This window comes from Achroia grisella, unplaced genomic scaffold (assembly GCF_030625045.1).
Source record: "Achroia grisella isolate CSIRO2021 unplaced genomic scaffold, CSIRO_AGI_Agris_v1 utg780, whole genome shotgun sequence".
NCBI lineage: Eukaryota > Metazoa > Arthropoda > Insecta > Lepidoptera > Pyralidae > Achroia > Achroia grisella.
In genome coordinates this window covers 6,189,638-6,203,218 of record NW_026713020.1, presented here as the reverse complement: position 1 = coordinate 6,203,218, position 13,581 = coordinate 6,189,638, and the positions used below count along the sequence as shown (strand labels likewise).

At 34.9% G+C, this 13,581-nt stretch overlaps 1 protein-coding gene across 2 annotated transcripts in view; it reads right to left on the bottom strand.

The window, feature by feature from the left end:
* The window catches only part of LOC131851120 (serum response factor homolog), a 315,325-nt gene extending 312,290 nt beyond the window's left edge, over window positions 1-3,035 (bottom strand). Inside the window, exon 1 of one of the 2 annotated variants that reach the window (XM_059201553.1) lies at window positions 2,513-3,035. In XM_059201553.1, the coding sequence (XP_059057536.1) occupies window positions 2,513-2,911 (399 nt within the window). In that variant the 5' untranslated portion in view covers window positions 2,912-3,035. The remainder of the gene's footprint in view (window positions 1-2,512) is intronic. The other variant, XM_059201552.1, reaches the window with a different exon arrangement.
* Window positions 3,036-13,581: the final 10,546 nt, after the last annotated feature.

The window sequence follows — 13,581 nt, the reverse complement described above, 5'->3', positions numbered from 1 at the left end:
AGTCTTTAAAAATTAAATGCTACGTTTAAATTCAGCCGCTTTCCCTGCCACTCGCGCTGCCGGAAATACTGCCGGGCGACAACTGAGCGAGAGGGCTGAATGTAAAAACACGCTGCCACTCGCGCTGCCAGATCTTTGACTCGCGCACGAAAAACCGACAATCTATTAGCTATTCGCCCTGGCTTCGCATGGGTGTACATGTATTATATATATAAATCTTCCTCTTGAATCACTCTTTTAAAAAAAACCGCTTCAAAATCCATTACGTACGTCTTAAAGATTTAGTCAGACAGCGACAGCGACTTTATTTTATACTATGTAATAATAGTATTTTGATCGTATGATTTTCGGATATCGTTAAATTGTAAATTAAGACAAATTAGCTGACCGCCCACCTGATGGCAAATGATCACCGTCACCTATATATAACAAGGTGAACAGCACTCCAGATACAACTATTGTAGATTATTCTGTAACGGGTGAGGTGCCCTTATGCATTACCGACCTAGGTTCGGTTAAATTGTGAGATGAGGCGTTGGAACGTGTCATACATAATTTTACTGCCTTACCTCTCACTCTTCAAGCAAAATACATCTTAAAAAGAAATAACTTAGACCGAGGTACACCCGCAGACAGAAAGTCTATCTCTAAATTCGCACTAATAATTGAATTTAGAGATAGACTTCAAAAATGTTGTCTGTACAGATTCATAAAATCTATCGGTTCCTCCGATAGATTTTATGAATTTGGCTTTTTTTAATCTACGACCTACTTTGTGGATTTTAGTGCGAATTTAAACATTTATAAATTGGAAACAGGAAATTTACAGTCAAGTTTTAAGTTTAACGTATCTTTGAACAACACGTGAGATTATCTCCGAATTCATCGAAATAGTGTACATTGACGTTTTGGCGGAACAAATATTGAAACATGGTGTAGACAGTCGGAAATGAAGATAACCAAGTACTATACCTATTTAATTTAAAACGATAGTACTATCTTGTAAGTATGTTAGATATCTTGTACGATATTTATTTAAATTTTATAGTTCGAGATGCACTTATTATATTGGCACAATAATTTATAAAATTATTTTTTTTATATCGAATTTTAAAACAACAGGAAGCAGCCATTTATATAGATACTAAGGAAAATATTATTTTAAAATACGATGATGAGTAAATACCTAACAATATCAAATAATAGGTAATCAGAAGCATATATATTTTCCCGTGAAAGACAAAAATAATAGAAAGCAAAATATTTATAATCAAGACACTACTCAAAACAGAAAACAGTCTATTTTTCAGTCCGGATTATAAAATAAGGAACAATGTAAACTATTACTTTTACATTGTTCTTTATTTATAATTATGTAAATAATAACTAGCAACAAAAGAATTACTATAAAATTCAATATCGACTTAATAGAACGTAAAATCTACGAAAGTATAATCGACAACACTGCGCATGCCTAACATGCCTACTGGTAGCGCCATCTATCGGCAACAAAAGAAACTAAATATGACAGATTCAGGCAATAATTTGTTTACTATTCATAATATTTCAATATATTCACTGCTATATGGTACCATGCAAAATATTTCAGTCGATTTAACGATGTAACATATAGTTTTAAAAATAAAACTGCTAATAAAATACTTACAACATATGAATTGGTATCAGCTGTCATCTGTCAAAACTTTCGCCACAAATGTTCACAAAAACAGATCAAATTCTCATGGAAAACACTGTTTCGACCGTTTAGGATTAAAAACTACGAATACAATTGAATAAAATATGCATCAATATAGATTTTTGGCAACATTCCATATGTTTTCATAGAATTTCAAAACATAACCTATACACGTTCTATTTGGGTGAAATCTTATTAATTTTCTTCAAGAAAGTTATACACAATCACTAAGGTAAGAATTTCATTTCTTCCTTTACTAAATACAAATTTATCAGAAATATTAATGGAGTTTTATAAATTTTATATTAAACTAATATGATCACTTGTATCATTTGTTTTGATCACTAAATTTATTATAAATACTCTTTGCAAAACTTTATATATATTTATTAGTTAATATTATAATTAATGTTTTGCCATAAATTCAACAGTTATGTAAAAATAAAAATTTAATTATAGTTTATTTTTCACATTGCTTACTCTTCGGATATGTGAAAACTTAAATTTCAATTAAATATTATTTATATTATGAAATTATCATGTGATTTCTGTACAACCATTGACTGTTATAGGATTATTACTGTTGTAAGTCATATTTCACTGACAATGAACAGTGGGATCCACCCGTTCACAAAACTTGTGCATATATAGCTCACCGACTCGCACAAAATGCAATATATTAATTACAATATTAATGCTTTTAAGTTATACAATATAGATAGAATGCACTTTCACACATATGGCATATACTCAGTTCCCCATCCAATGAGTTCGACCCATATGGAATATTGCCAAAACCATATCTCAGCAACCCACCTTCTTCATTATCCCAGTCTTCCGCTTAGAAAATGTAGTGTATCGCCGTAGTTTGTTATCTATGTACTCCATTTTGATCTTGACGCGACCCTTGGTCTTTTTGCCATTGGATGGTGGTGACTTCTTGGGCTGAAGAGATGCATAGCCATCGTCTGCTATGTCAGGCATGGGGCAGTGCTCCAGCCCTACGCTCTGTGACGGTCGCTCATCGTAGCACTGGTCCGAGGGTCTCTTCACACCAGGCCGCGGCATCGGGCAGGGCTGCATGCCCGGCCTCAGGCCTCCGCCGAGGGAGCTGGGCGGCCGGCCTGCGCCGTACATATCCGGCATTTCCCCAAGGAGTCCCATACCGTACGGCGACCCGAAGCGGGGCTCCCGCGCTCCGCCGGGCGCGTCCATTATAACCTCGCAGTACGCCACAGTAACCGGTGCGCGCACGCGCTTTATACACCTCACCGTCCGAACGTCGAACGGAGACTGAACGAAAACGCGAAAGAACCGAGGGCGGGACTGACGAGTCGGCCGCTCGGACCGCAACTGACTTCGCGCGGTTCCGTCCCGCGCACCTCGACCTCTATCTGTCTCGCTCGCACGTCGACGACAATAGCGAAACGCGAGAGCGACGGAGCATCGAGCGCGGCCGTAACCCGACACATCCGTAGGAAAAGCGTTCTGAACCGGGAACCCGCGAACTATTCAGTAGCCAAAATCAGTATTAAAATAGAGCTTTTATTTTGAGTTTATTTCGTAAATAGAAATAATAGAGTCGGAAGTGTGGCGGCGCGCGCGCCTCGGCGGGGCGGTGGGCAGGCCCAGAGCCATATTTAGACTCGAGCCATACCAAATATGGCAATCGACGGTCAAATGGGGGCCACTGAAATCCCTCCTACTTGCACCTGGCGATTTTCACGTCTAATAATTAAAAACTATGTCACGTCACTTGTTGGATATCTACGCATACCTACTGCGTACCTACTTCAGTTAATGTCGCTACCATTGCATCTACATTGTCTATGGTTCTCTAAGAAGTTTAAGAAAATACCGATACTGGTATAGATGGCCAGCAATTTGCCACCTACGATCCTCCAAATGGAGGCATAATTAGAGAAAAATTCTCGCCCGTTATGGCCGTTTGAAAAGTCTAATTGGATTTAATAAGACCAATATATTTATATGACGTTAAAGAGACCATATTATGTCATAGTGAGTAATGTTTAGAACATAGTTGTGAGAATGTTCCACTGATATATAACATGTATAAGAGACGTAACATCGTTTTCTGGAATTACAATGCAAGTACCAAAGACATCGTTCTTAGACTTTTAAATTTTAATAACGAATTGATCAATTTTATATACAGCTATTGTTTTAATTATATATTTTTTATAATTATGTCTACATATCGGAATTTATGTTTTTAAATCTACCAAATTATCTAGTACAAAAATTTCACTATCGCAATAGTTTCACTGATGCATAAGTTCACCATAAAACATGGAATTCCAGGAACAGAGTCTGATATCAAATATCAGCAACCACTGAATAGAATATCGAGTTTACTAGTGGCACATTTAATTTCCATGTCTCTCTATTAAATTACAAAAACAAACTTAATTACTCACTAATCTCTATTGATATTTAAATGTTTTTTTACTGGAATGGCAAACAAGTTGGCGGACCTGATTCGCTTTTATACATGAACAGTACTACGGACATCACGTTATCATGTGATACCACTTATGTGCTGTTAGTCCAGAGGGCTATCATGCTTTTTATTCAGTACTTTCTTAATTAGTGGTACGCGTACCCACAGGGTTATGTAAAGTATGCAACTTCACACACTACACAATAGGTACGTGCATGTACCGTATCAGTAAAACAAACACACACACACTCACAAACTTTCACATTTATAATATTAGTGTGATTGCTACAATAAGGGGTACGCAAGGTTTGAGGTCTTTTTTGAAGTGGTACGCAGCAAAAACTATTTGGGAACCACTGATCTATATAATCGTTATTTCTCTAATTGATAGGCATTCGATAATCAAGTATTTACGGAGAGGTAGCCAAATACTGTCAAATGTCCTATACAATGGACGCTAAAAATAATTATTTATTTATTATATTTTTATTTATATTCTTTATTGAACAAAAAAAAATGTTTTAAGTAGGTCTAACTGACCAACAACCCTAGCAGTAGGGTTACGAACGTTATTCGATTTGAAAGATGTCAGCACATTTTAATGACATCAAAGATATGTTCTATTTTTAAAATGATGTCATTTTTTTAAATACTACAAGTATTATGTTTTATTATAATATAAGTACTTTTTTATCGTTCTAAAATTAAAATGATTATCTATAACATTTTTAATTTTAGAAATCAAAATTTTCTAGTCATATATTTAACACAGACTAAAATCTATAATTCTTTACGGAACATTGTTTTGTTTTTAATTTTGCAATCTTAACTGCATAATGGTTTTTTTAATGTAACTGGAATCACAAACTAGCTGACGGACCTGATGGTAAGTGGTAAACACCTTCTAGACAAATAGAACATAATGACACGAAACTTTTCGTCATCATGTGACCCCTGTGGTATCACTCAATCATTACTATTCCGTAAAACTAAGATGTATTGCATATATTCTGTAATTTCACTGTCATATCCATTCTCTTCAATCGAAACGGTTTTCAAAGCAAGCTGATTAGCGTCTGAAATAGTAAGACAGATGTACCTGACGACTTTTTATAAATATCTATATGTAATTTTATATTACCAGCTTTTCACTAAATGCATATGAAAGTATATACGTTTTGCTGGTTTTTTACTCTCATTATTATTATTAAGTAGAATTTTATATGAGTTTAGCACACCGCCTTCTTGTGGTCGCGGGTTCGATTCCTAGCACGGCAAAAACATTTGTATTCATGAGTATAATTGTTTGTATCGATTTGGGTGTTTTCTATGTACAATGTGTATGTATTTACGAAAAAAATATATATCTATGTATTTGTATCAGTTATCTAGTACCCATAACACAAGCTTTAGCTAGCTTAATTTGGGTCTAGATGGCGCTGTGTGAATTGTCCTGAGATTATTATTTTTATTAACTAGTAAGGTTAGATACCTACTGCTGGCATATATGTTATGTTTTCGTGTTATTAAAAAAGTTTCGTGACTTTTATACGTGCTCGAGTACATAAGCCGCCCACCCATCCCCAGCGTCCGTGTTACGATGTCTTACTGCCATAGTGTTGCCATGTACAGAAACTATTTTATTACACTTAGTCACAGGGCATTAACCTCCATATTTTATATAAACATTTATATATTTAGTTGGAATAAGTCAAACGAAACATCTTCTATACATCTAAATGGATAACACATGTAAACAAAAGATATAAAAAGAAAAAAAAATCTTAAAAAACTCATCTCACTGCTCGACTCCTAGAGGTCTTAATTGATTGATTAGACCTTTTGCTTTTGCTAGCATATGCTGCTTGTCACTCTATTCTCCCAAATTAGAATTAAAAATGAATCTGTATTATTGTTAACATTTTTTTTTATTTCTTTTTAAATTTAGAGACTTTTGTACCATCTAAGTACATGTCAGTCCCATTGTACCCTAAAACCAATCACTCCATTACCTCACCAGTGAACAAATTGCCTTAGCCGCACCGCTCGAAGGATCGGCTAAAACAGTTTGTATGGCACCAACATCTAATATATTTATTTCATGGTCTTGTTGTTATTGTTTATTTCATTGTTAAAATATACAACATGTATTTGAAAAGAATACGAGCTGAGTTTCTTGTCAGTTCTTCTCATCTCGAAATCATTCCAAACTGACGCTAGACTTGGCATGTCATAATAAACCTATATGAATAAAGATATTTTGAATTTGAATTTTGGACTTAATGTTTAAAAGCCAATAAGCTCGAGAGGGGAAGAGAGGAGGAGATTGCTAGTAACGGGGATCCTATTGCTAGCAATGTATTTACCACGTCAGGACGAGCTCCACACAATTTTTCCTGGAAATCATGTGTTCCATTACGATGGGCTATCTGACCTGACCTCATTCTCTTTTCATCCTCCACTGGTGCCCCGCCAGCGTATACTTTAGCGCAGGCAGATGCACCTTTGGTCAAGAATAAAGGTGTCAAATAATAGAAATAGAAATAAACTTCATTCAAATAAACTCAATACAAGCACTTTTGAATAGTTATATTTTTTATTCTACCACTCAAATGCTAAAAGACTTGTAGTTCAAGAGTGCGTTCAGACAAACCAACAAATTGTTCATTATTATATATGCGTATTTGTATAGATTAAATAATTACCTACACTGAATTTCCAATTTATCAATTTCTGACGTATTAATACATTAATTAATATTTACCTGGAAATAGTAGATTTATTAATATTATCGAATTATTGAATACCTACTTTCGACTGCGGGTTCGCTCACGTTAATGTTGAATTTGTCTAATTTTAATTACAAATCTAGTTATATTACTAATATTAAAAAATCGAAAGTTTGTGAATATGGACGGATGTTTGTTACTCTTTCACTAAAAAAGTACGGAACGGATTTTGATGAAACTTTACAGTAATATAGCTTATACAACAGAATGAGCGCAATAACACATAGGCTACAATTTTCAAGTGGGTGAAACCATGGGCACAGCTAGTACTTAATATTATAAATCCGAAAGTGCGATTGTCTGGCCATCTATCTGTTTGATACCTTTTCACGACTAAACGGCTGAACAGATCTTAATGAATTTGAAATAATGATAGATTGTATTACAAGGACAGATAACCTAAGCTATATATAAAAATAGGCGATGTCCCGAGTTACAAACGGTTAGAAATTCTATAAAGGTTGAAGTAAATTGGATATAAAAATTATTCATTTATATAACACACACATAATATCCCTTCCCTTACCTACTGAGACTACATTTTCTATAACGATCTTTTAGGACCCTAAAAGTTAAAAAAGTGGTCTCGTCGCGTCGTCAAGTCTCCATCTATCTCTACACCAAAATTCATCATAATCGAATAAGCCACAGGCGTGAAAGCATAACAGGTAAATAAACTGCCTTTCACATTTATAACATTAGTCAGACTATTGCAGTTATTATATTACATAAGCGGATATTTTATATTTATTTCCTTATACATCACTAGCTTTTTCCCGCGGCTTCGCACGCGTTAATTTATCCCTATTGATTGATATCATCTTTCTCCTAACATCCTCCACTGCTGCCTTGACACCGCAATCTACCGTTAACGCAATTCACCTGCCTACCTACCTACAATTCCATTTTCAATGCTGGTAGCTGCAGCTGTCCTTACCACTTCACCAGACGATAGGGGGCGAGTGCAGATGGCACTCCAAACCCGCAGACTTATGGAACGGCTGAAAGCCAACTCTATCCTGACGGATACGACTTTAGTTTGATTGCAGTGCTAGGAATAAAACTGTATTAAATGAATCTTTCCTTCAATATTATTCATCAGATAGTATTAAATTTGATTTTGACATATATTCATTAATGTGATAAGATGGATTATATTAAAAAAAATATTCTAAAGTTCTTCTAAATTTCAAGATTGGTAAATAGGATATTTTTATGGCAGTGGCAATTATACAATAATATCTTCAATGGCAGTTCCTGCTTAATTTTGCTATTATTTTATTTGGTATAATAAGTTTGTCTTTATTTCTATTGTGTTATAATTCTGAATAGATCGGTTTTGTTTTAGATTTTCCTTGTTTTTGTTTATGTTTAACAATGAATGAAATATAAAGAGTGACACCACGGACAACTACAAAAAACAATGTTATTTTTGACAAAATATTTTCTTTGCTGAATCGTTTGATTTTCTAAACAAATAATATTGATCATAACCACCAGTAGTGTAGTGGTAGCAAGTCACCAGTTGTTCCAGGGTTCACATTCCGCACCAAACTGGGCAGCTCCACAGAAGGTAGTGTTGACGCAACGTCATTCAATATGCCAAGCAATGGGCACTGCGTTATCCAATTATTCTGATATTTGTATAGCATTATTAATAAAATTAACAATAATTTTTACATATCTTAATCTTAATTACTAATAATATTATAACGCGAAAGTTTGGAAGTATCGATGTTTGTTACTCTTTCACGCAAAAACTATTGAACGGATTTTGATGAAACTTTACAGTAATATAGCTGATACATCAGAATAATACATGGGCTATTTTATTATATAATATATTAGACGTCTAGTATTTTAGCCGTCTGCCAATTCTTCATCGATTTTTATAACACTTTTAGCGTAATAAAAAGCGTTTATTGCATTGGTTTTTTCTTTATATAAAATATGAAATAATTTTATACAATCTATTTACTATAACGACAATCGGCCCACACTGTAATATAATATTATTTACAGAAAATAAACATATCCTATGATTGGTATACGATTATGGTGACCATACACGGCCCTTACCATAGATGTCTCGAGTCGATGAACTGTGCGTCCATACGTATGATTGGCAGATTTGTATATATAATCTTATATATATCTAGGTATAATACAATCTATATATTTATCTTAAAGCAAAAAAGCTTTGTTCTCCCGTTTCACGAAAACTGCGTATGAAATTTCGCACACTTGTCTTATATTAATAGTTCTAAGTTAAGAAAAAAAATGTCACATAAAAATACACACACAAAGTCACAAATAAATATCTTATTAATATTATAAACGCGAAAGTTTGTGAAATGGATGGATGTTTGTTACTCTTTCAGGCAAAAACTACTGAACGGATTTTAATGAAACTTTATAGTCATCATCATCATATTCAGCCCACTGCAGTCCACTGCTGGATATAGGCCTCTAGGAAGGCACGCCAGGCACGCAACTTTACAGTAATATAGCTTATACATCATCAAATTGTACATATCATACAAATTGAATTGCATTACGGCTGAAACTTTAACTCTAGCGTAATATAGACTCTATTGGGGGTTGTTAGTAATGTGGGTTAATAACCTCATAACTAGCAATGTACCATGTAAGACTGACCTACACGCGGTTCCTCCTATAAACCATCATGTTAAATTCCTAGTCAATTTGCCACGATGGGCTGTCTGACCTAACTTCATACTCATCTTAACATCCTCCACTGGTGCCCCGCCAGCGTTAGCGCAGGCGAGTGCAGATATCTGATACAAATACATAAATAATATACATGGAAAACACCCAGACCGATACAAACAATTATACTCTTGAATACAAATGTTTGTGCCGTGCAAGGAATCGAACCTGCGACCATCATAAGTAAGGCAGTGTGCTAATCCGTTAGAAACAATTTGGTGTTTATAATGGTTTTCAACTATCACATACCCCGTTTAGATACAGTTTAGACGCAGTATTCTTGAACTCATGTCTGTGTTTTATCTGGACAAGTTAATGGGCTGGGTTTTATAGGTATGTTTATATTCTGTGGTGAGTAATAAAATTGCCAAGTTACAGCTTGCATTAGCTCAATGCAAAACTCTTATTTTTTACTATCTTGCCTTTAGTTTATATGATTTAACTATTGACACTTATTTCCACTGTAAGATGTTTAATAAATCTTTAAAATTACAATAACATTTTTATTCCTCATGAAAACTGTTAATTGACGATAATAAAAACATTGCCAGTGTTGCCAGGAGTGATATAATATAAAGAAGAAGGAAGGAATATAGAAAGAGGATTGTTAGTAATGTGGACAAAATCTTGAAGAACTTGTCATGATGAGCCACTTACTGACCTTACTTCATCCTCATGCTACTATATATCTTAGACTGGTGCCCCGCTAGCACTCGTCTACCTAAATCGTTAGCTCAGTTTATACCTCCATACTCTGTCATTCACTACCATAGCTCACTCCTAATTGGATTTGCTTCAACGCAAACTGCTTCACACATGAGGGTTTCTAGCATTTTGAACACCTTCGTCCCCCTTGGTGATACGTGGTGAGTTTTAAGACTACCCAACATCATGTGTATTTATTAGTACCTACAATTTAATTCTAATTTCTAATATTATTCTCTAATTTCTAATTTTATTTTATAAAAGTCACACACTACACGCCGCTTTTTGATTTACAAAATCGTACGTTTGACAATGGCGTTTTTTTCTACCACCTTGTAATATTTGGCGGCCCCTTGGCGGCAAAAACAAGTGAGATAGAAATTTATTTATACACACACACACTGCCCACATATGATTCAAACAAAATGTCCTTAAGGAATACAAATATTTAGAACTAGCTGTGGCCACGACTGCGTTCGCAAGGAATAGAGGGCGAATGAAGAATTTCCATTTCATCCCCTATTTTATTTTACCCCCTTAAGGGTAAAATTCGTACAAACTTTTAATGTCATATTTATAGTCAACAGCCTAAAGAATAAGTTTCAAATTTTTAGCTTTAATAATGATGATACTTCCATAGTATGTTTCATCTCCTCTTTCAACCCTTTACAACCTTGTCTTAGCATTAAAAAGTAGCCTATGTCCTTTCTTAGGGTCTATACTATCTGTATACTAAATTTTATTTAAATCGGTGTAGTAGTTTTGGCGTGAAAGCGAGACAGACATGTAAAGTTACTTTCGCATTTATAATATTAGTATGTAATATTATATTATCTGTGATATTAGTAAGGATATTCCTCATGGCATCATTCTGTGGAAGTTCTAGAACCCGTAAATCATACTTACGGTAGAAATACTTCAACAGTCCACGGCTATCATCCCACATAAATGTTTAACATTACACGAAACGGTAGCAATATCGGAACACAAACGTCCAAATACCAAACCGAAGCAGCGGCATTGCTCGAATATCATCATCTCGTAGCCAATTATTGGGGAACGCGCCAGTAGAGGAAACTACGGCCCCGGCATCCCGCTACACACTTTATGTCTCTATTGATTAAACGCCGACAATTCTAATTAAAATTGTTTCAGTATAGGTGAAATAAATCGCGGCGCGAGCTCGGGTGCTTGTTTCGAGTTTTGCTTTGTTTTCCTTACATATTTGCTGGCGACGCTAACACCTACCCGTGTCCCAGGTACAATGCGCTGTCGGATGGTCACAAAGCCTGCTGAGACGATTTGCGGCGAGCACACTTTAAATATGTCGACGGCATTACAATGAGGGAGTGCAGTCGTAAGTAAGCTACCGATATATGGACGATCGCTAGCTTTGTTCCCTTAAGATTACATCTTTTGTAGCTAATAGAAGACCGTTTGTGAACTTTATGTTGATTTGGAGTTAAATATTTTGTGGTATAGCTTAATGGTTTGTTTATTTTATTTGGTGAACTATACTGACTTCCTAATAAAGAGAACATTTTAAGGAAAGTGTTACATATGAATGTGGATGGTTATAAGGGCAGAGAAAAAAGAAATGGATGGAGTGTGTAAAAGATGATTGCTAACAGCGATGAATTGAAGAATAAAATATATTACGCCGACCCCAAATAAATGGAATGCAGATGATGATAAAATGATCCTAAAACTGACCACAATATATTTATGTGTATTAATTAATTAATTTATATTACTAGCTTATCTAACTACCTCACTCAAAGGTGACTGACTTAGTGATCTATCAACGCACAGCCCAAACCACTGGACGGATCGGGCTGAAATTTGGCTGTTATGACGTAGGCATCAGCTAGGATTTTGATTAATTCTACCCCCAAAGGGATAAAATAGGGGGATGAAAGATTATATGAAACTTTGTCAATTTTAAACCGATCGGGCTGAGACTTAGCATGTTTAAAGCTACTATGAGCTACTATATAGGCATCCCCTAAGAAAGAATTTTGATAAAGTAACGCGAGCGAAGCCGCGGGCAAAAGCTAGTTAATATTATAATTGCGAAAGTAACTGTGTCTATTTGTCGCGCTTTTGACGCCATAACTATTGAACTGATTTAAATGAAATTTGGTACACAGATAATCGTGAACCTGAGAAAGGAATTTTTAAAATCCGATCAGCGAATTTCCCTAGATTACCCCTAACAAACAAACATTTACCTCTTTGTAGACACTTTACTTCTTTATAATATTACTATAAAAAGCGTATGTTTGCAATAGGAAATTGTATAGACAGACCTCACCATCCGCTTCTTCCTTATCCCATTTATTTGTGGTCGGCGTAATATGTTTTTCTCTTCCATTCATCCCTGTTCGCAGTCATCTCATTATTTACTCCCTTTCTTACCATATCATCTTTCACACAGTCCAACTATCTCTTTTGCGGCCTTCCTCTGCATTACTACATTTTACATAAACAATTTATATGTATAATTATAATCATGTTTTCAAAAATGAAACTTGAAATCGTTTTCAATATTATAAACTGGCGATTTGTTTTAAAACTTAACTGCACTTATCCAATTAAAATAATAATCTTAAATCATATTTCCTTCGCATTGCATGTAGTAATACTTTAGTGGAATAATTACGCCGAATTATCTGATGATCAGGTATTAATAATTTCGTCAATTTATATTCGCGAAATATAAAAATCAGCGAATAATAAGAGAGTATAATTAGGTAAGTGTAATAAGGTAAGTTATCATTAAGTTTGGCTCTTATAATATTTATCAATATAAGTAGAGGTGTGGGTTGTTAATGGGGAATATTGTCCCCATTTTTTTTATAAATGATAATGGAATGGTGCATTTACGCTAACGGATTACGCTGGTGGAGCACCAGTGGAGGATGGTAAGATGAATATGAGGGTCAGTTGTCATTGTGACAAATTAACTATGAATTTATCATGATTGTTTCCAGGTAGAACAGCGTGGAGGTCAAACTGACATGATACACTGCTAGTAGTGGAGTCATCACTCCACATTAGTAACATTCCCCTGTGCTCCAATTTTAACCCTATTGCTGACCATATAAGGTCGATCTACATGATATACATCCAAAAAATTTATGACTACACATATTGATGATCTAGCGGTTTAGCACACAGCTTGACTTCCGATGTTCGCA